Source organism: Thunnus maccoyii, chromosome 6 (genome assembly GCF_910596095.1).
Source record: "Thunnus maccoyii chromosome 6, fThuMac1.1, whole genome shotgun sequence".
NCBI classification, from domain to species: Eukaryota; Metazoa; Chordata; class Actinopteri; order Scombriformes; family Scombridae; genus Thunnus; species Thunnus maccoyii.
The window spans coordinates 29,210,263-29,235,040 of record NC_056538.1 but is presented as its reverse complement, the minus strand read 5'-3'; the positions used below and the strand labels follow the sequence as shown (position 1 = coordinate 29,235,040).

The following is a 24,778-nucleotide window of genomic DNA, read 5'->3' as shown; positions in this document are numbered from 1 at the left end:
ATTTAGTCGCCTCTCCGAGATGCTATAAATAGCCCAAAGAGCAACAGGGGGATTCGCCCTCTATTATAAGTGTCTTAATATCAGCAGCTATTAGCCTGCTTGTCTCCCCGTGGCTGCTCGCTTGGTCCAAAACAGCATTACTCAACTGTCAGTCAGCCTCAGGCTCAAACGCTCACGGTGCAGAAGATACAAACTGAGTAAAAGACATAACACACAGGAAACAGCCTGGAGAAAGAAGGCGAAAGCTGCGGTATTGATTTCACTATTTAATCCATTTCCGGAGGACAAACAGCATATAGAGGCTGGAACTTTTAGTGCAGTGTTTAGGATGTGGTTAGATTTACAAATACGTCATTTAAAGGCCTTATCTAGCGCGAGCCGGATCTTATGACCCATCATCAGCGGCTGATCTCACTAACACTTTTGTGGCTGAGGAGATGTTCACATCTACAGGTGTCATGTTCATGTGTCCATATACTTTTGGCCACATGCCCAGCCTGACAAGAGTCAAACTTAGATTTCTTTTTTTGCATTAATATTAGAACAAGACATCAATTCTGCAAAAACAAAGGAACAAGACACCGTATGTGCAAAGTAATATTGTTAGTTAAACTCTGCAGAGTGTGTGTGGGCTCGAGAAATGTGTGTGGGTGAGTCGGTACGTTCATGTGTATGTGAATCCGTGCACCCAGTATTGATTAATTATGCATAACACTCTTTTCATAACTGCACCTCTGAATTGTGTACTCGGCAAAAAAAAAAAAACCCTCTATATCTGGGGACTGTGTGCATATATGTGTGTGTGTGTGTGGGTACACGAGTCTGTAATTATTCAAAACTATAAAGGCGTAGCTCTCCTTCCCTTCCCCCCTCCTCCCCTCCCTCCCCCCACCGCCCCCAAATTCTGCTTATGACGGAGGATGAGAAATCGCAGCGGGGGGAAAACATATGCAACACTAACGCAACACCAGAGCTGAGAGATGAAGAGGAAAAACAGAAACTTCTGGGGACATTTTTCAAAATTTAATTTAGTTTTTTGCCAGGAAGCAGATGTCATCATTTCAGCTTTTTCATAATGATTACTTCTTACTGTTAGTTAAAGTTTGTTTAATGTGTTTTTCAAGACAAGTTTAAGTCTTTTAGTGCCACTATATTGTGTGTGTGTGTGTGTGTGTGTGTGTGTGTGTGTGTGTGCCCACAGGCCTGGTTGAATGCACCGTCTAGCAGGCCTGAACAGTCAATAGATGGAAACAACGCCAGACCTGACTAATCAATAGAGAACAATCATGAAGAGAGAATGATGATAATCACTTAAACAGACTGGGATCATAATCAATGGGCGCACTAATTGTCCTCCATCACACAGCTGGTATTGGCACTCAGATTTAGTTGTACAATCTGCAGCGGAATGAGCTTCATGTGAACTGTTGAAATTAAAATAAAAAAGTTTCTTGGCAAAAACCAATTTAGTGAAACCGTTTATCAAAAGTTTGTGTGGCGACTTTATTTCATTGGTCTTAAAGCTGAATTATAAACTGCTGATATTAAAATGTATTATGAGAGCTGCAGTTGTTGAATTCACTGTTACAGCAAATAGTAACAGCAGAAATAGAAAATCTATGTAAATAAAAACGAAAACATAACCTGTAATTACATATTAGATTAAATTGCTTGAAGCTCACTGAGAGGTGGAGGTATAAAGCGGTGAGAGAGTGATGAACTAGAACGAATAAAACAATCCCATCTTTATTTTTGTTTAAATTACAAGGTGGTCACAATGTACTGTCCAGTGCAGACGTAGCTGATCACACACAGTATCTTAGAATATGAACAGAAAACACCAGGAACATGTTTCAACTCTTCAGAAACCCTCTATGAGAAATTACATTAAGCAATGAAAGCTGTAGGAAGCTAATGCTGAATGGATGGGTCTTTGACTCTCTTTAATTTACTATATTATCTTCCGCAGCCCCTCTGAGGTCTGATTTTTGAATAACAGACAACTGTCTTGTATCAAAATCATATCACTTTACAGGCAACTTGTTATTTTTTTAAAGCAAATTAAAGCCACTCCAGGATTAGAAAATTTTACAATGAGGCGCCCCCCAGTGGTTCTATGAAAAAAGACACTGCGGTAGACAGCTAGGTGTGTCGATACACCTCATCACGCCTGCAAACACATCTGACCTGAAGACACTGAGATGAGTGGGCAGCAACACATAGACGTTTCACAAAGACCGTCTCACTATAAACAAAGTATTATTCCATCAAAACAAGTGGAAAGATACTGAAATCAACACAGAGTGGCTTTAACTAATGCCACCTAGTGGTTAAAATATGTTAGTGCAAAGAGTGACATTAGAAGAAAATGAGTGTAAAAATTTTGTTTGGAGATTGAATGTAGTTCTGCTTAAATATTTCATGGCAGATACTTCTGTACATAATTATTTTGTGACAATAAAGTCAAGGTCAAGATAACCTTCATTATCCCAGATAGGGAAATTCAGGTGGTCAAGGTGTAGAAGTACACAAAGCAGTCATAAAAACAGATATAAATAAATACAACTATACAATATGCAGTCCCCCCCTTCCATCCCAGTACCACACACACACACGCACACACACACACACACACACACACACACACACACAGAGCATTTCCAAGCACCTTTGCTTTGCATACACTAACACACACAAAGACAGATAAATACTTCATATACAGTGGACTACATGATCCCCGTGAAACAAACAATGCATCAGCATTAGAACCAAATAATAAGATAAAATTAAATATATTGCCCCATGCAAAGAATTACCATTGCACATAGCCCCGGCCAAAAATACCATCAAATCCTCTGCTTTATACTGTCCCTCTCATTTAACAGTCTAATCACTGAAAGAACAAAAGACTTGCTAAACCCGGTTGTTCTTATTTTCCTTTGCAGGATCCTTCCTTTGGCCCGATAGCTTAGTTGGAACCTGTTGTGTAGCGGGGTGAGTAAGGTCTCTGAGGATGTGCTCAGCATTACTCAGAATGAGGTCTTTACACAATTGAGCAGTGTCTTCATTAAGATACTTCTCACACAAAACCCATGTGTGTTTAGTTGTGTGAGAGAGAGTGATGAGGACACTCGCTCACACTTCCTCCCTCAGCAGGAAACCATTTCCTGTTGGCGTGGATGTTTTGGTTGCCGACACGGTGTGTGTGTGTGTGCGCGTGCGTGTGTGTGCGTGTGTCCATTTTTTCACCTCTTTTGTATTCCTCCCTCCCTTATCTGTTTACATGCGTCTGCTCGCCTGTTGTTATTTTTTTAACCTTTTTTTTTTTTTCAGCTTCGCTCAAACAGAAAATCACAACTCGACCACAGAAACACACACACACAAGCAAACACTTCCCTCCCTCTCTTTCTCACACACACATCCCGTCAGGCGAAGCACAGCTGACAGCATGCACACACACACACACACGCAAACACACAAACTATAATATACACACAATATTGTATTTATGTTTTACACAAACTCATGAGTAACCAGGGATAGCCTCGGTTGCTCCAGGTTTTCCTTGAAAAGAACAGAACAGAATAGACTGACTAACCTGTTTGATGCGGTCGGGGTTGACGGTGGTCTGTGGCTGCAGGATGCTGACCGGCTCTGTCTTCTGGGTGCTCTGAGGCATCTCCCTCACCTTCTCAGCGATGAAGTCATGGACGCCGTTCAGCGCCTCCACCGTCCCCTGGATCAGACACACCCGCTCTGTCGTTCCTGCACAAACACACACACGGACAGGTTAGTGTATGAGTCAATACTGGCTCCTTGGAAGACATACAAAGTACAATGTATGTACTCTGTGTGTCTGCATCGGTTGCAGACGTGCAAATATTCTGAAGAGGATGCGATATGATCACATCATCAAATGGGTGCATGCAAAGTCTTTTATAACGCTCTGGCACATCAAGAACAATAAGAAGAAGAAGAAGCAGTGGAACCTTATTCAAAACATTTATTTCCATAACACCTTTGCACATCACATCTTTCTACAAAAACAGGTTCACTACGTTTAGGAGTTTTAGCACTTGCAGCTGTTCCTTCTTATGAACATTTTAAAGTGTTTCCACACAGGCGGGAGCAGGTAAAGGTTTGATCTTGTGCAGGATATGTTCCAATTCTGACTCGCACACTCTGTGTTTTCATCATTTTTATGTGCTGTTGAATGAAAATGATACCGGCCCTGGCTCAAACTGCTGTTAAAAAAAAAAAACAAAACAACAACTGTGCAATAAGAAAATATACCAGAAAACTTTAATGATCCCTGCAGGGAAATTAGGTTGCTGTGCCAGCAAATAGTAACAGCAAAGAAAAAATGAATTATCTATAGAATAGTACATAAAAAATGAAAACATGCAGAATGAAGTGTGGTGGATGATATTTATAGCAGAAACTTGTAATTATATATTAGATTAGATTGCTTGAAGCAATTTCACACACAATACTACTATTATAAGATGGAGGTGTAAATCAGTGAAAGACTGGCGAAACAAACTGCATATAGAGTGCAACGTTTAAAAAACATTTCCACTGCATCTTCTTTTCCTGAACGTATCAGAAACTTTCAGTTTACGTCTGTTTCCAGGACGTGGTCCAATCAGGAAATGAATTCCCCGGTCACAGAAAAATAAAACATGGTGCGATGATTTCCAAACTGCTTCTTCAGTTTGGGCTGAACATGTGTGTAAGCATTAAAACCTGTATCTTCAAGATTTATATCAGCGCCACATAAACTGGCTAAAGCCTATTATAGAAATAAAAAAAGCCCGGGAGGTTGAGAGTATTTACTCTTTACTACTTCAGCAGTAGGAACTGGGATTTACGTTCACTAAGAAAGTCAAAATACAGCCGGATATTTGCAGGGAATACACAAAACACAAAGAAGAAAAACTCTATGTTTGCATGTGCTAGTTCATGTGTTTATATTTGTGTGTGCTCATGCTGTCTATTGTGCATGTGTCTTTGTTTCTCTGTTTTTTGTGTGACCAAACATCCAGTGTTTACAACATCAAATGCAGAACGATTGTTGGTTTATTGGAATTGGCAATCAAGTAGAACAGATCATTTATTACCAGTGTAGTCTATCTGTAAGTCATAGGAAATGATACTTTTTTTAAAATTGTTTTGTCTTATGGGTGAAGACGCCAACCATGAACCGCAACATCCCCAGTTTGAAGACCTTTGTTGCACAGAATTCCCCTTCTCTTTCTCCTGATTTACTGTCTGTCATCTGTCTACCGTCGTCTTCGATAAAAGCATGAAAATAACAAAAATAAATACATAAATGATTAGGAACCAGCAGATACCTGAAACACAACGGCATGGCTTGCAAAAATGATTATCTGTGATGTGATTTGTAAATAGGATAAAACTCTTTATGGAATTCATCCCTTTAACCTCACAGTTAGCGTTTTATTGCAAATCTGATGTGCGTGAGAGAAGAAACCAATAATATTAATAAGAGAATGAATACATCAGTGTTGGATCCAGAGAGGAGGACTAGTGCTGACGGACGGACAGACAGACAGACAGACAGACAGAGGGTGTAACAGAGGAGAATCTAGGCCAATGCAAAGCCTCTCAGTCCAGTTGTACACCAACAACACACAGAAAGTAAATCTCTTGTCAGCTTTCTCTCTCTTTCACCCTTTCAGCATTTATTGTCTCTCTCTTCTCTTCTCTCTTTCTTCCTCCCTCTCTAACTCGCTTTGTTTCCCTATCGCCCCCCCCCCCCCCCCCCCCCCCTTCCTCCTCTTCCTCTCCCTCTTCCGTATCTCTCTCTCTCTCTTTCCCTCCCTTGACTCCATTATTTGGCGGGATCTGTTCTTATCTCAACCCAGCAGCGTGTCAGTTAGCACTTCTCGTCTCCATTGTTGGACTGGCTCAGTTTGGCCCGGCCGGGCCCTCTGTGGCTGCACTGGGAGCAGATGGATTGAGGGAAGAGAGGGAAGAGAGGGGATGAAAGATGCTGGATGTGTGTATGAGGGGGGTTGAGAACTGATGGATGCATCATGTCGTAAGGGGCAAAGAGTTCAAGAAGCCAATTTAAGGACCCTTCTGATAGTGCCTGCTATTAAATTTTAGACCAATTAAGTAAATAAAATTAAGAAACAGAAGTCAAAGCAGTCTGATGAGTCCAACCAAACACAGACACGTTACATTTATGATACAATAAAAGTGCAGACAGCAGGAAATTAATTGTTGGTGAATGTCCAATACATGTTTTCCATTCCTACTCTGCATTAATCAAAGAGAAGACACCTTTACTATCCTTTTTACTACTTTTAAAAGCCTTAAATGTGGACTTTCTCATAGTAAGGATTCGTGCGCACGCTGTAGACAAAGAGTAAGAAACAGTGTGGAAGGGTTGAAACAGCAGGGGCTAAAAATAAAAGCATACACAGCACGTTCAGGCATTTGCAGCATTTGGCTACCTGGCTGTGCTGGATCTTTGTAACGCCTGTTAGCGTTATAGTGGTATTAATTCCCTTTCCTATTTTTACAGTGTGTTGACAGCAGTGACAAACAGTCTCTGTTGACAGCAGCTGAATGCTTCGGTTTGGCCAAGTGAGCGTGACGATGAGCAAACAAATCACATAAAGTAGGTGTTAGCATGATATTTCAGGTGTAGCCTCCATGCTGAGTTAGTGAACGTCTCATTCTTCATTTTATTATTAGTGAGCAGAGTGACATGGCCAGTGGAGTGTGTGTGTGTGGTTGTGTGTGTGCCTGTGTATGTGTGTGTGTGTGCTGATACTGAGGAAACTGGGCCTCGCCTCTCCCCGACAGCTGGTGCCCTCTGGGTAATCTGGACTCGTCCAATCAGAGGCGAGGATTAGCAGGCCATTGTCTTGGCATGAGTGTGTGAGTGTGTGTTTGTCTTTATGTGTAGCTTGCGATTGTGCATACATGCCTTTTGTTAGTGTGTAAGTGTGTGCGTGCTTGTGCAGAGTGTAAGTGTAGCAGAAAAGGCCACTCTGTCAGGGGAGATCAAATTGAAGCTGCTGTACAGCTGTGCCGCTGCAGCAAAGACCTCCTTAATGTCATTCCAAAATATTTACCTAGAGATCAATGAATAATCCTATATTACAATACAGATATGATTGACGCTTTTATCTTAGGGGCTTTAGGTGCATTGCAGTGGTGGTATGCTAGTCCATCAAAGTGTTGCTGTGGTAACACTGTTGGTGCATAAAGTAAATGAAGTCTTTTTTAAAATGAGGAACACATTAGTTTTAAAGCAGGAATAAGTCTTTTTTGGCCACTAGGGGGCAGAACAACACACTACAAGCTGCCAGAAACAAAGCCTGGACATAATATCACCTTGTAAAGATGTCATGGCTAACATACATCCAGCAGATATGGAGCAACAGTTGTGATTGTGTTTGATGCTGGACAGGTAATATACATCATTTTATCACAGTTTGTAGTTATTTAATCAGTTATTTTCAGAATCTAAAAATCTTAATTAATGGAACTTGAAATTCATTTTTGCTTTGCGATTTTATCTGTATTGTATCCAAAAGTTGTAAGGGAGGAAACACGTATGTACAGCTCAGTATGATCTTCTTTGACGGGGCAGTTTTGTGCGTTTCTCCTTTTGATCATTGGTTAAACTTTATGCTAGCTTACTGATGTCTCCATATTCCTCATGCAGCAAACACACACAAACTCACAGACACAGACACACAAATGCCAAACCAGCGCCAGCACAAAAGAATTTACACATCCCTAAGTGATCCAGAGCGAGCTCTTCTGGCAGTTACCTCTGTACTGGTCCCACTGGTGCAAGACATCACTTTGTGTGTGTGTATGTGTGTGTGTGTGTGTGTGTTCCTCCACTCTCTTTGTGTGCGACTTTTGCATTTCCCCTTGTAAAATGAACCTGATCATTTGACATATTTATGGCTCGAAGCTCCAAACTTGACGTGATGCAGCTGCTGAAGCAATATCTGTTAAATGTTGCTCAGACTGCGTTTATGCAACACAGCAGCAATATTCTGTATATATAGGACTGATATTCACAATGTGCACAGGCACAGTCGACTCAGGAATCTTTTCCACTGCAGGAAAATTAGGTAACATGAAGCCATTGTAACAAGTTCTACTTTAATTTCCATTTTATTACCAATTTAAGCACCTTGTCAAGAAGCCAACGGCGCTGTCAATCCTTATTGGTCAGGCAAAACGTTTCATTACATTGTTAAGAAAGACCACTACATCAAACACAAAACAAAAAACCACCATTTGCAACCACATGTGCAACCACAACTATTATTCTAACATCCCGAAAGTTTGGACGTTGTTCAAGGTTGATAAGGACTTTGGGGAGAAGATGGAACTGAGAAACTAACCAGGGGATGTTACAGTGTTTGGGAAAAAATTAGTGATGCACCACATGGCAAGATAATGGAGGGAAAAGATTACAAAAAATGAAACAAGATTATAGAAGGACCGCAACAGTAAAAGTGGAGAAAACCACAAAAGAACACAGCCTGTAAAATACAGTACAGATGCAACAAAAAAGGGAGTGCTAAAGTCTCACAACACTCTACGGAAAGTTTCAGGTCAGAGTTTTGTTAACATTCCTAAAAATAAAACACCTGTAACTGTGGCAACTATGGACCTTTTTCACAGCGGACACTTTGACATGGCAGAGCAGGAAAAGCACAGGTGCAATTAATAACATTAATAATGACTCAGTTCCATTTAGTTTTTCCAAATTCATGACCCTGGTATAGTGCATGAGGTTTCAAACTGAGCCATCGTCAACGGTATGACAAGTCAAAAATGTCTGCTGTGAAAAAGTAAAATCAGTAAAAATCTGTTCAGTCATGGTACTGAGAAACATCTTTGGAAACAAATTGGCGAATGTCAGTAAACACACGCTTTGCAGCTCCGCTTCACTCCAGTGTCAGACCGCACAAGCCTTCAGCGTTGGGTACAAAACGTTCAAGAGGTTCAATTACTGAAGGCTCTTATTCCTATCAGAGGATGAGGAGGACTGAAAAATGAAAAAAAGCAAGAGTCTGTGAAATTCATACCAGACGTGAACTTCAGCTCGCTATCTCCACGGTGACCAAGTGACCCAAGTTAGTTTGACACCAGAACACTCATCATGATCATCATCATGATCCAGGCTTTGGACCCTGTTGTTTTTTATTAAAGTCTAACTAGCATGACTCACTCCTTCCTCCTCTGCTCTCCTCCTCCTCCTCCTCCTCCTCCTCCTCCTCCTCTCCCTGATGACCAGTGAGGCACTGGAGGCAGCAAGACAGAAAGCACAGAGAGCTGCTTCGCCTCTGATTTCTGACTCACAGTAATGCACAGCAACATATGCACGCTCGGTATGACCATACTAAAGAAATCCTAATAAAACGTCCCTCAGCGCTAAAAGTCGATCGCAGAGAGCCGCGCACATGTTAGCATGTCTTAAATCAAAAGCAACTCGATCCTGCGGTGGGAGGGGACGGCATGAAAAACTTAAGTTTGAGATCGTAAATGTGTTACATGCAAATAATTCAACAACCCAAGAATAACAGAGGTCAGAATATCCTGTGGCGTAGGCGCTCATCGGTAACAGCGAGAACAGCGGTGTGTCAGTGTGACCTCACGCTGACCGCCGCAGTGATGTAGTTACAGTGGCTCCTCACTGTAACAATGACTCGGTGTCTCTCTCAGCTTGTTAATTGCAGCAGAGCGGTCAACCTGCAGCCAGAAGCCGTGATTCACTCCTTCCAGCCTCCTCCAGCAGTGGGTGGAGAGAGTTGGCCACTCTGGGCTACCATAGTTGTATAGCAGCATAACTAGTTTAGAGGTGTTTTAAAGGCGAGTGACAGCCAGGATATCGATTTCATACTGAGACCAAGATTAAACACCAAAATGCTTATTTTACATCTTAAGTTCAGTTCACCCGTCATAGTGAGTACTTCTCAGCCAGTGAAAATAGTTGTAAAATTTCTTCTGGAGGAGCTTTTATGTTTTTTTGGAAAGTCTAGGAAAATAACCCCTATGATGTCATCAGGGTTATCTCAGTTTAGATTTTGAGGACTGCAATTATTTTTACAGAACACTTACATCACAAACTGTGAGCACGGTGTTTGAAAGACGCTGTTATTTATCAGGCAAGGGGAAGTCTAATAAAAGATGCTACATAATTGCATTATGGGAATTGTGGTATCCAGTGTTTTTGGAGCCATATTAGGAACTAAATTTAAATTTGTCCCTTTTGAGCCTCCTTAACTTTGTTGAAGTATCCCTTTAAATCCCAACTTTCTTAGAGTAAGCTAATATGTAATCACAATGTAATAACTTATCCGATCATGTAATTATATAACACTGTCGGGCTTATTTGTTGTAATATTTTTTCCTGATGATGTTATATAACCTATTTTTCCTTGTATGTACATTTTTTGTCATATATACATACTGTATATAGTTGACAGTGCAGAACCAAACCAACAACAATATACAGAAGCTTTAGTTGTTTCTGTCGTGTGCCTCTAATGATAAAATGAAAGATAAAACTCAGTCAGAAAGTGAGTCAATGCTCAGTTGACCATTTATATATTTATAGTTATGAATTTACAGTCCTTGATATAAAAAAAACCCAAAATCTGTGACTTTCTTTCTTTAACATCTTTAAAGTCAGAAAGCATCCAAAACTGGAAGAAATGTTATTCCATCATGGTTTATTAATGTTGTTTTTCAGCTCAGACAACCATTAAAAGGCATAAACAGGCTGATTTGGGGCTGAAAACCGCCAGCAGCTCAACAAGAAGTTGTCAGATACATGCTGGTAAATTCCTGCAAAGTGACCCATTTGTAAAATAAAAATTAAAAAAATAAAAAAATCAATAATTTCTCCTCAGTCCTTTAAAGATCCCTGAAGTTTAGTTCCTCAAACTTTTTGAATATTTGAGAAATGTCAGCAAAGAATAACAGAGCAGATGAGATGTGACAGCAGCGCCACAGGTCTTGTGTTCACAGGTACATGATGTTCATCCCCTGCTATGCCGAGATGTACAGCTTTTTCACTTCCAGCGCCACGCCGATGGAAAAAAAAAAAATCAGCAGAGAGAGAGACAGACAACTGATAGAAAGAGATACAGAGATTCACACGACTTCTGTCACATCCGTAAAACATCAAGAGACGGGGAAGAGAGGGGGAAAAGACAGAAAATGGACAGAACCTCAGAGACGGAGAGGCAGATCGGCGCAGAGTCACGACAGAAATGTCAAAATGGAGTGACACCAGAGAAAGAGGGAGACATACAGAGACGAACGGAGAGACAGACAGACAGGGGCGCGGAGAGAGAGAAACCTCTGTGAAACCTGTCACAACAAAGTCACGTCAGAGAAACAAGAGAGGAAGAGAGAGAAAAAGGACAAGATACAGAGATGCTGCAAGATGTATAGAGAAACATAGACAGAGAAAGATAGAAAGATACGCGTAATGTAGGATAGAAGAGACGTTGAAGTTAAATGTTGTTATGAGGCTTTTATGTGACGTCTGAGTGGCAAAAATGCTTCATGAATAACATAAATGATTGTTATTTATTTGATTTTATTTCAGATTTCTAAGCTATGCTTTGATTTTCTGCTCTTTGTTATGTTTTTCTTCCTTTAATGATTTATTCTGCGGCTTTACATGGATTCATGTCAGGCCAAAAAAAAAAAAAAAAAACGCAAGCTGAAATGGAGAGAGTGAGACGGATGCAGAGAGACGGATCAAATGGCAATCATGAAGAGAGAGAGAGAGAGACGGAGGGATAGATGGAAATACAGAAAACATTATGATGATGAAAAGGAAATCCACACAGAGGGATACACAGAGAGACAGAGAGAGAGAGAGAAAGAGATAGAAAAATCCATCTCTCGGTATAAAATAACCTCCAAGGCTCCATCAGAGCTGATTGGAAGCAAAGTGAGATGTGGAGGCTGGTTTAATGTAAGCTCATTAAACAGATCTCCTTAGGCTGCGGATAAGCTCAGTTTAACTGGCTACCTTTGATCAGATCTGTTGGATTAGTCGGCTGTTAGAGGTGCAGCTCAACACCTTGTTGTTCCCGGAGGGTTAAAGAGTACGGCTTATAGGACGTCAACCTATGGATAGACGAGAGAGGAACTAGGTAAAGTCGAAGAGATGAAGGTCAGCTGCGGGTGCGGTCGTCCCAGTCGTATCGTCAGTCTCGTGAAGTTTCCGTTATGGGAGGAATGTGAAGCTGAACAGGTGTAAAAACTCAATGAGGTTCACTTGAGAGTGGAGCTTTACTTTAAACAAACAAGCAAAACGTTTCATACAAGAGGTGTTATCTGGATTCAGTGTTTTATAATAATTAAACTGACAAGAGTGAATATTTCATCCAAGCACATCTAGACAGTCATCTCAGACTATTATTACCAAGACAAACCAATATCTATCCATTATTAGGTCCGACCCAGGATTCATTTTCCTCAACAACAAAGAGGCAAAAGTTTGATGACATATCTTCCAGCGAAATGATTTGTGAATCTCAAAATTAAAACCACATCAGTTCATTTCACTGTGAAATTATTTCCTGTCTCGTACCGTAAAGCAACAAAGCAGAATTCCCACAAGAAGTTATTCTGTAGCACAAAGATAAAAGTTTAAGACTGAAGAGGCTGACAGTCTTCTCTACTATGGCCTTTGTGAACTGTAATATACTAATGTCTCTGAATTAAAGTAATGTGGTAATGCATATTGATGTTTCAATGCTACATGTGGTACCTTTAAATCCATAAATCGTGACCAAACATCACCTTCTGTCACACGATAAAGTGCCCTTTCCAACCTGCTCTTACTCTAAATTGAAATTGCCTCCGTTTCTCAAGCACAATGGTCCCCTATAATGCGGGGGGAAAAAAAGTGCTGACAATGACCAAAGGGCCTCTGTCAGTGAGAGATGGATGGATTCATTGATTGACACCCCAATACCCCGATGGAAACGACCGCACAGACCTCAAGATCCAATTAAAAAGGTTTTATGGTCTAACGAGCAGGCCCAGCTGTGGGGACAAAAGCAGAACCGACTGTCCAAAAAGTGGGATAGAGAGATTTTTAATCACTTAACAGCAGCAATAGTATGATTAAAAACAATAGATAGATAGATAGATAGATAGATAGATAGATAGATAGATAGATAGATGTTACATAACTGCTGCTGCAAAGTTTTGGCCTGCAACTGTAAACCAGCGGAGGAGGCGGTCAATCTTCACTCCTTGACTGATCCTGCTGTTACCTTGGCAACTGACAGTCTCAGCCCCCAACCATGCACACACACACACACACACACACACACACACACAGAATTGTGCATTTACGCCAAACACACACTCTTTTATGCAGCTGGGCAGCTGTTGGTGATGTCATGAGTTGTTCCAAAAGGAGAGACAGTCTATGAGTGTGTGTGTGTGTGTGTGTGTGTGTGTGAGTGAGTGAGAGAGAGAAAAAGAGAGCGAGAGAGAGAGCATGACTGCATGTGCTGATGTAATCAGGAGCACTAAGGAAACTTGGACCTGTTCTCTGCTGCAGCCGACCAAGTCCTCATTAGAGAGAGAACAGATAGGAGGGAAGGAGAGTAGAGGGAGCCGATAGATGGAAGGAAGGATGAAAGACGGGTGAATGATCGGAGGACGAGAGGAAGAAGTAAAGAGTAAAGCTAAAAACTGTAAAACAAAGAGAGGAAAGATAGAAAGATCAATCTAAGAAGAAAACCTGAAAAAAAAGGAAGTAAAGAAAGAGGGAAGTAAGCGAGGGAAAACAAAACTGTAAAGGGAAGAAAACAAGCGAGTGAACAAGAAAAAAAAAAACAAAAAAACAGAAAGAAATCCGGACTTGGTCCAACACTGCAGCTTATGTGGATGAAAATTTGATGGTTGCTTTGTAACGTGCTGGCAGAGAGCGCAGCTTGTCTCCCCTGAGTGCCTACAGGGCTGTAACACGCACTCTCCCACTGGCTTCGAAATCATTTACACCAGACAAAATCATGGTCAATTAGGAAAAACATATTAAATCCTGGAGTTACTGTGGTCAGCTGGCCTGTTGTGCAGCTTTTACTGGTCTACACCGACTGTAAAAACAACAAAACAGGGAAAACAAAAAGTTTTTTTTCTCAGGTATGCTGGTGTCTCCCTGGGCTGAAGTGCAAACAGTCTTAACATAAAAGGTTTCATCTACAGTAGCTTCAGTATAAAGCTTGTACTACTAGCCTGATGCTATTTTGTGATAAGAAAATGCCTTCTGCAGAAAATAGCTGTAAACCATGCTCACATTGCTCCACATGAGACCTTCACAGCACTATAAACAACACTATAAAAAGTATGAAAACATATTAATCAGCAGTATTTAGAGGACCAAAAAGTACCCTAAAAGTGCCTTAACAATCCCAAAAGTATTATTGAAGGTTTCACAAAGAATCAGAGTCACTATAGCAACCATAAACTACCACAAACAATACCACAATGAACCGAAAAGTACAGAGTAAACGAACAAACAAACAAATAAAATATTTGTGGTGCTTACATACGAAACATCCAAAAAAAAAGTACCACAATTACCACCATGTATCATAAAACCATAAAGGTTTCTTTTGTATCATTTTGAAAAATAAGATTACTGCAGGAATAAATAATAAATCTCATTCTTTTATTCTGATTTATACGGTTTTTTTTTATTGTAATAAAACAGATGGTTGTGCGAGCTGTTACAAAAAAACAACCATTACTAAAATAAGCACTAAGAGAAGAAGAGAGCAGAAGGAAAGTGCAGAGTAGAAGAAGAGAAGTGGACACAAGACGGTGTCTTCTGTGGAAAATGTAAGTTGTGTTTAACATTAAGGCTTTATTATCTGTCATTTCCTGTCCACTGCTCTTCCTCTACTCTGCACTTTCCTTCTGCTTTCTTCTTCTCCTAGTGCTTTTTTTTTTTTTGCGTATCATTTTTAAAGCAGCACCATGGACAGTAAAAACATGGTTTCCTGTCAGCCACCCTGCCTTGCCCTCCCTCAGTGTTTCTGCTCACTTACTTTCCCCGGTCTCCTTCCTCTCCCCTCACCCCCCCACCCCTCCTCCTCCTCCTCCTTTATCTGTCCTGAGGTCCAGCAGCGACAGAGCACTCGGTGAGAAGAATAAGGCAACTCTCTAAAGAATAACAAAAGAAGCTGGAAGAAAAGGGAGGAATTCCTCTGCTCTGATGTAACGCTTTTCACTTGGAGAGTCCTGCTGCTCTCCGTCCAGTCTCCACCTCCGAGTCCTTCACTCCTCCAATCCACAAAGTCCCTTTGCTGGGTATCTGCGCCGTTCATAAAACTACACTTTTTAAAAATTCTTTAAGATTGCTGGAAATCCATGTTGTGTTTTGTTCTTTTTTTTAATTTTTGAAGATTTTGAACGCATTTTCTATCTATCCATTGACATTCTGAAAGGATACATTTATGATTGTGCGAAAAAACAAAGACAGCTAATTACTTTTTTTTTGGAAATGCAGACAAATAAAGCTGTAATTGCATGCAAAAGAGTCTCTCAATGACTGTAACTTTTTGACGATTATGCTAAGAGCTTCCATTGCAAAGATTTGAACTGGTGACTTGTGTATTTTTAAAGGAAACTCCTCACTTCCTGTTCAGATACATCTGTCATTTTCAACACATTTATATGTTCAGTTCAGGTAGATAAATTAGCAGAAGCCCTTAATGCAACACACTGCAAGTTTTACTGCTATTATCGAGTTTTTAATACTTTTCTAAGCTTTAGTGAAACAGGATTTGCGATCGTGGATGCGTTGAAACGTGTCAAATCCTTTCTTCAGAGCGCATCATCTTTTCTCCCACTGTTTTCTCTATTCCCTTGATTCTCCTTCAGAGCTTGGGAAAGTTACTTTACAAAACAACTAAGACTCACTAACATGAGTCATGGTAGAACCTCCACTGTACTGGGTGAGCGCTATAACTTTGCAGGCGTGGTCCTCTGTGAACAGCCTGGGTTTTCTCTAGCTAGTCTTAAAAGCGTCACTAATACTGGGCAGTGCAGGATTCTTTTTTGCACTTCACTAAATAGGAGGTTTTTTTTTTCTTTTTCCCTCAAAATCTCTGCACTAACCAACCCCCGTCCAGCACTCCTCCCTTGTTTCCCATCACCTCCCTCCCTCCTTCCCTCCCTCCCTCCCTCCCTTTCTTGTATTCTCTTGTCTTCCTTTCTTTGGCAGGAGGATTGGTGTTGCCCAAGTGACCTGGCCCACGCTGAGCCAACAGCTGAAAAGATGCCATGACTCCACTCCTCTCCCCTTTCCTCCCCTCTCCTCTCCTCTCTTCTCTTCTCCTCTCCCCTCCTCTTCTCCTCTCCTCACCTGCACCTCTAGCCTTTTTCTCTTTCAACTTCTCCTCCTCCTCCTCCTCCTCCTCCTCCTCTCCCTCTTTCCATCACTCTGTTGTACCTGTTGTCACATTCATCTGAAAGCTGCCGGCCTGCCCTCAGCAACAAGAAAACAGAAAGCAAAAAAAAAAAAAAAAAAGTAGAGCTGCAGGAACAGTTTGAACATTTCAAACAGTTAGAGAGGCTGCTGCAGAAAAGTGAAAGAAATACAACCAGGACACACTGCCAGGTGCTTTTAAGAACACCTGGGAACTCTCAAACTTAAAGCAAGTTACTGGAGTCCAAACTGATGTCTTCAAATTGGTTAATTTGCTTGATTCGTTAAAGGAGTCAGAACAGTCTATCAGCTTTAGACTAATTGTTTTAGTACAACAAGTTTACTTCTAGTTAAAGCCTAAGTGTATTCATTCATATTGAACCCCGAGATTGTCTATAATCAGACATAATGATTGCTCGTGCAAGTCGATATTATAATTGCAATATGTTTTTCTATTGACATATATGACAGAATTGACTTTCTTCCTCTCAAAGTATTCCCTGTAATAACTAAGCAAGGAGTATATTTCTATTATACTATATTAGGCCTTTATTAATCCATGTATGGAAAGGGAAAAAATAAAAATGACCTCAATAAGGAGGACGATGCATGGAAACACATTCAATCAATATTGTGATTTGAGAGAATATCTGCCGAGTCGGAGCTAAGTATGTTAACTATGAGTTCAATCTCACTTTCAAACATGTCTCTGCATCATGAGAGGAAAGAGAAAAGCCTGACATCAACTATAACAACAAACTATTTCTAAAGTTCAAAGGTATATCTTGTAAGGCACCAGCTTTCTGTCCCTAAACGTGACGTAAATCTCCATAATGTATCCATAATGTGAGTAATATGATGTTACCTTCACGTCTGCAGGTGAACAGGTGTGACAAAATGTTACAAACAGGACTCGGTTTACACAGGAAATGACTGCAGTGATGGGAACAGACAGCTGTAATAATAGGTCTTCCCCATGGACCAAACACACACACACACACACACACGTGCACACACACACACACACATACGTACACGTAGTCAAACAGACTAAAACACACATATTCTTGTCTCGCTTCATTAAATGGCGATATTGCAGGAACATACACTCACACACTTATGGAAAGAACGCAGAAACACTCACACTCAGCTCAGCTATCCGGCTCACTAGAAAGTCACACATCTCACTATGTGACCACAGACAACTATATATACACACCTAATCACCCACATACTCATCTGTTTTATGCACGCACACACACACACCCATGCACACACACACACACACCCATGCACACACACACACACACACACAGCTCGTTTATGTCCTCGGAGGGCCTGCGTGGTAACTGAACCTTGTGTGAATTCTTGGTCGACCCAAACGAGTTCGACACTGCTCTGATTTTACTCACACCCTTACACACACACACACACACACACACACACACACACACACACACAGACACATACAGACACTTTCCATGTAGACACATAAGCTCAAATGCAGACTTCTTTCTCAAACACACACATACTAAGTGACCTGTCATTAAGTGACAGAGAGAGACAGAGAGAGAGAGAGAGTGAGAGTTGACATCTTAACTTCTTCTTTACCTCCTAATTTTCTCTCTGACTCCTGGTCATTCTCTCCGTTACAGCATACTCTCTGTATTTCTTTTCTCTCTTCCTCCCTGTCTGTCTCTTTTCTTTCTGTTTCTGTCTGCTCTCGTGTCTCTCCATCTTCTCCCTGCAACTTCTGCAACATCTGGGAACAAATCAACAGCTAAAACTCTCCTTAGTGCATTCATATGTTTGTGTTTCCACTGCACCTGAAGAACCCAGAAGATTAAGCAAATTAAGCTGATAATGGACCGTGTTTGAGACGTAATTTTGCATGTGACAAGACAACAGAGTCATGTGTCGGTCCTTGTAGTTTACTGCTGTGTGTGTTTTCTGCTCTCTAATATATCTAACCTTATTTTAAGACTAGTCAAACAGTTAGCAATCCTTTCTAGCGCTTATGTTTTGACCACAGGAGCTTTCTTGGGCCCAGAAACCAAGACTGGAACCAGGTTCCTACAGTAGAAATGAAGGTAAAGTTCATTTTTGATGGTGATAATCAATAATCAGGACACTGGATTTATAAAAGTACTCAAGTATGGCATTTTAGTCTTAAAGACACTTCACTCAGCAGTTCTATTTCAAGCTCAAGGATATTTTTTTTTTTAATTCAATGTCAATGAAAGACATGAAGAGTTAGTAGCCCCACTGTTTCAAATCATCATTCTGATAGAGAGATAAACATGTTTATATGCTGCCTTGCTCAAAGGCATGTGGGCTGGGCGGTGGATTTATGTCTCCTCCTCTTTATGAGTAACAGGAGGACAGCAGTGTTTGGATTGGCAGACTGAGCCCACTGCTCTCTAGATAGATAACACACTGACCTTATGCCCAGCTCTGAGTGTGTGGGTGTGTATGTGTATGTGTGTGCATCACCAACATGGTTACACACACAAACACACACACACACACACACACACACACACACACACACACACACACACACATACAGACATAAACTCCATCTCTAATACTCTCTGTCTTCAACCCGTTGATTGTTATCTCCCCTGTTGGTATCTGGTGTCACACAACTGACTTGATGGAGCCACACCTGTCTTCCTGCCCAACACACACTCATACACACACACACACACACACACACACACAAACCCCTCCTCCTATTCCACTACCCACGCTGCCCTGCATCCCAAGGCTTGAAAGTTATCTAAACATTCCTGTCCAATATCTGCTCTTGTGTGTGTATATATATATATTTATATGGATAGATAGATAGTTAGATATAGATTTATATATATAAATATATTTGTCTGTGTTTGTGTGTGTGTGTGTGTGTGTGTGTGCCACTTAACGCATTCATTTCTGTCCGTGTGGGTGTGTATCCATGTACGTTCTTGTGTGTGTGCGTGTTATTTCAGGGCTTAAGGTCAAGCTACGTGTTCATTTTTGTATTTTTGTCTGTTTTTAGAGTGTGCATACATGTGTGTTTGTCTATCTTTGCCTTGTGTGTGTGTGTGTGTGTGTGTGTGTGTGTGTGTGTGTGTGTGTGTGTGTGTGTGTGTGTGTGATGTGGACAGTGTCAGCTGTCCTAAGCCTCCTCGTCCCCACCCTCTTACAGCCTCAAATCCCCCCAAATCCATCTCTGCTCCCCATGTGACTACAACTGCCCCTTTACCCCGTCAGCTGCCCCAACACTGCTGTCAGTCTCTCTCTCTCTTGCTCTCTCTCTCTCTCTCTCTCACACACACACACACCTTTCTTCCCTTCATCATGTCTCTGTCCCTCTGAAACCTTTTTCGTTCTCTCAGTCGAAGGATCATTTACAAACTGAAGTTCCTCCAAATGTTTCTCCGAGATAGAGATTCTCTCATTAGCCAGAGAGCCCTAATTGCATGCTGCAGTATTTACTCATTCCAGTTCCTTTAAAAAGTGACCTTTACATAAAAGAGTAGTAATTTAATGTTGCACTTCATAGATTTGGGGAGCTTGCAAGAGACAAATTAAAAACAGAACGGTCTAAATGAAGCAGAGGCCAAGATATTGTGACTTTTAGTCACTAATGTGGCTCATTCTCCAAAAAACCCTGAATCCTGGATTCCCATAACACAGCGAGATAGCATCTCCCTCCCTCACTGGTCCCCAGTTTGTGATGTAAGCTGTCTCTGAGCTTCACGTGAGATAGCTGGGTGATGTCACTTGAGTCATTTTCTCACACTTGACAAAGCTTGTTCAGAGCCAAAAGAAAACATTATACAGCTGTTTTCACAGGCTGACCAGTGTGACTCGTAAATTGAAATGTACGTATTATCATTGGAGTGAATCATGGAGTGCCCTTAGAGATAAATGCAATAGTGCCGACTTAAATCCCTCAGTTTTTGAGTGTGTTGTTGATGGACACTTTTGTCCCGCAGTACAACAGAAAAGCAGAAACAACATCAGTACATACAGCATATACGGTAGCACTGCAGTATGGACTTATTATTATTATTCATTCATATTCATTCATGATTAGTGAAGGTCAATGGAAAAACAAAGTGAAACAGCCGCACGTCTTCCTGCATTGTGGTTTGATACATTTGTTTACATGATTTAAAAAAGAAGAAAATGTTCTCTCACTTCTCTCTCTTTCTCTCTCTATCAATCCACATTCCTATCACTTCCTCTCATTTCCTTCTACTCATTTTTTGTCTCTCTTTCAACAGAACACACCCTTTTTGTCTTCTGACTCACGCTATTTAGTAGCACACACACACACACACACACACACACTGATACAGTATGTAACTGTCAGCGTGTCTGTGGAGTCGAGCTGAGCTGCTTCATGAAAAATACTCATCTCACTTTATCAGCGTTTTCACAACTTTGCGGTATGCCACCTGTTTGACCCCGGACCCTTGGTACAATCCTCTCTCCCCTTAACACCCAATACCCATATCATGACATCATGCGTGTCATGAAATGGGCTAATGGAGCATCTAACTCTTGTAATGTTAGTGTCTTGCTCCGCTCTGCTCATTAAGTTTTACTGGACCGCATTAGAATGACAAACAACTTCACATGCTTCCCGTAAAAAAGGAAGCAACAGGTATAATAAGTGCATCCAGCTTCCCAAATACAACATCTATAAACCCTGTGATGTGACTTTAGGGTGAGTTTAAGAGAATACTGATATACATAACTGAAAAGTTTGACTCATAGATAGATAATCTGCTGTCTGAGTGATTATAAATGAATAATAATTGAAAATATGGGCCTGTACTTCAATTATCACAGATGTAAACAAACCTTTAACAGCATTTCTTTTATTACATCTACATCATACAGGGTTTAGAGATGGTATCCTTGTATTCACAGATTACAAACAGTCTCTTATAGTGTCTTATATATGTTGTTATGAAGAATACAATCGAATACGAATCACACAACATGTCACAGCTTCACCAAACCAATACAATTGATCTACAAGTGCAGGGTTGAACTTTTTAGTAAAACCTGCAGGTCAAACGAAGATGTCTTCATCAGCATCAAGTTACGTAACTTATTTATCTTCTTGTAATATAAGCAAACTTGAGGACAGAGACAGTCAGAGTGAGAGAAAGAGAGAGAGAGAGAGAAAAAAAAAGTACAATGAAGGAAACATACTCTCTCACCCCCACACGCCTGTTTGTGATTGGCTGCAGCACCATATGATGAATTCTACAGGGAACCAGAGAGAGCTGTTTAATAGCTCATGGCACGTGGATCAGGGTTTGACCTCTCTGGATACACACACACACACACACACACATCAGCACACACACACACACACACACACACACACACACACACACAGACGCTCAACATTTACTCAACAAAGCTCGTCAACCATGGAGACCAGCATGCCTGGTCTTTTACATCATCATCATCATCATACACAATCTGGTCCCCATTTGTTACAGCTGGGACTGCCGAGGGTGTGTGTGTGTGTGTGAGAGAGAGAGAGAGAGAGAGAGAGAGAATCTGAATGTGTGTGCATGTTTTTGAGCATGTCTTCTGAGATCATGTATGCCCATGTGTGTTTTTATGTGCATATGTGTGTGTGTGTGTATGTGTGTGTGATGGGATCTGGCACCACATTGAGGACACGTAGCCTGAGAAAGTAAAAACTGTGCAGAGTCTCGCACACTAAAACATCCTCAACTATATTTGAAATCTGCCGGTTTGTTCCTTTTCACGCACTGCAAGTAAACTGCCTGAGAATTTAAACTGAAAATACACACTTCATTTCCACCATGACATAAATCCACACTGGAAAAACAAATAAAACTCTCTGGCTGGCTGAAGCGGAGGACTCGTACTGTAACTCTAACCCAACTTTTACACTGCAAGCAACATGATCAGCGAGGGAGAAGAAATCGGATTGTTCCCCTTTTAGTCTGCGTGAACGGAGGATCTGAGCCAAAAGTGTGAACCATAAGCGAGACTCTCTGGCCAAGAAAACTTGTTTCTTGACTTCTTTCCAATGTCATCTCTTGTCATGAAACAATAGTTTTGCCTGGCCGGAGCAAAATGGAGGTGATTCTGGCCACTGAAAGCATCAAATGGCAAAAATAGAGAATAACAAGTGTGTCACCCGCTCTGATCCGGATCAGTTTACAGCAGGCTTCTAGTTGTATTTATGCGGCTTAATTATCCTGCTACAGATATGTCAGCTCATTAAAACCATCTAATGATATGTAATTCAATGAGGGAAGTGGTTGACAACGTTTTTTCCTCTATTACTTAAGGGCTTTGTGGTATTTTAATATTACAGTTTATCATCTTTCATCCAAATCCTATTGCAACATTATCATATCGTGTTATTTTTACAAATATAGTAAATGTAAATGTAAAGATAACAACTATATCACTCTGGCCCAACATCAATATATCTGAAATATGGCAAACATACTGTAAACAAAATCACAAACATTACGCGCTAGCTCAGAAAAAACATACGTATAAAACAAAAACTTGAATTGTTTACTACAGTCTGCCATGTTGCTCGTTAATTTGGACAACAGAGTTTCATAAATCAATAACATTATGATCGTATCATCATTATATGATAGCTGAATATCAATAAACCATATTGAATTATTGCTCAGGCCTGAAATAGCAAAACCTACATATTCAAACATCAGCTGACTCAAGTTGCATGTTTTAATATCAAGCCTATAATGGATAAAAAGCTGTAAATGTAAGTTATTCTTACTGACAAAGAGTCAGCTGGAATTAATTACATGCTTATCTGCTTCATCTCATGTTTTATGATATTTTTCAGTTTGAGAACACATAAACTGTTATGAGTAGCTTCATCTTCAATCCCGCGACTCTGCAACCCTCTGCCTAACAGACCGAACCTCAGGGAAAACTCTGCCAGGTCACCGTGTGCACCATCTGACAGCTGGGAAGCACATGAACAGTTTGGATTTTACAGACACACACAATTACAGTGCAACAGAGATGTTTGTGAGAGTCATAGGTGGCTAGCTGGTGACTCTTTCTGCTGTGGGTCGGATGTCAGATCCGTGTTGTAGCTAAAGGTTTTATCTTAAAAGTGCTAAAAAAAAGGGGAGGAGGCTCTGAAAAAAGGGGCGAGGCGGGAGGTCAGACTCTTACATGTGTGTGTGAGTGAGTGTGTGTGTGTGTGCAGACTGGATAAAGATGTGATGGATGTGTCTGTAATTAGAGGTAAATGACAAGACTTTTTGATATAAACAGGAGTAGAATATGTTTCTACTGCTTTCTCTCTCTCCCTCTTTCTCTCAGTGTTGTGTGTAAGTAGGCGGAAGAAAGTGGCAATTAGCAATCAGCTAAAACACTAATTAGCTCTCTCTCTCTCTCCCTCTATCTATATGCCTCGCTCTCTACAAAGTATCAGCGCGGGTGTGAGTGCGTTTGTCTACACGTCTGCACGCGTGCACCATGCGTGTCCTGTGCACCATGCGTGTCCTGTGCACTGCGATATACTGTATGTACACTGTACTGTGCGAGCGCGTATGTCAGTGCGGAGGGTGGGGCCTGACTGGAAGTGTGACCTCATCTTTATTAATGACAACCATATGGAACATGATTGTATGATTTACAGCACGATGTAGAAAACAACAGACGGCTGCAGGCTGGACGACGATGAAAGCAACGTTTTACAGAATATGGTTCAAGTTTATTGATGAGGTGACACACATGAAAGAATTGATAACTGCTGTGAAAAAGTTACGAGGACTTTGAACAGAGGGGAGAAAAATGTGGCAAAGATGTTTACTTTAAGGGTAAATTGAGCAGAAAGAAAGAGAGTGAGAGATGCTTTAGAGCACAATATCATCACTTATTATGTTAACAGTTTGTAGCCTAATTATTTTGCTGTTTTATGGTAGTACTGTTCATTTTTCGAAAATGTACGCCAATGATGACTCTTTGAATTGAATTAAAAACTGAGACAGACTAAAGAAGAAAGCTAGAAAAAAGCAAAAAAGAACAAAAGAAGGAGGAAACATAGAGGCCGTCAGATGGTAGACAGAGTAAATATCAACCTGTCATCACTGCTGGGTCAAAGGTCATGAACCCCATCAGCCAATCGTCACCTCACTCTATGTGAATCATCAGTCATGTGATCAACACTGAGTCTTGACTGTCTGTCTGACACACACACACACACAAACCATCACATCTGTACAATACATGCAACCGCATGTAGTGTAGTCACTG

At 40.9% G+C, this 24,778-nt stretch overlaps 1 protein-coding gene across 1 annotated transcript in view; it reads right to left on the bottom strand.

The window, feature by feature from the left end:
- nova2 (NOVA alternative splicing regulator 2) overlaps window positions 1–24,778 on the bottom strand; it is an 80,065-nt gene that overhangs the window by 16,492 nt on the left and 38,795 nt on the right. The window contains exon 4 of the mRNA XM_042414632.1: window positions 3,599–3,765. Coding sequence (XP_042270566.1) covers window positions 3,599–3,765 — 167 coding nt within the window. The remainder of the gene's footprint in view (window positions 1–3,598; window positions 3,766–24,778) is intronic.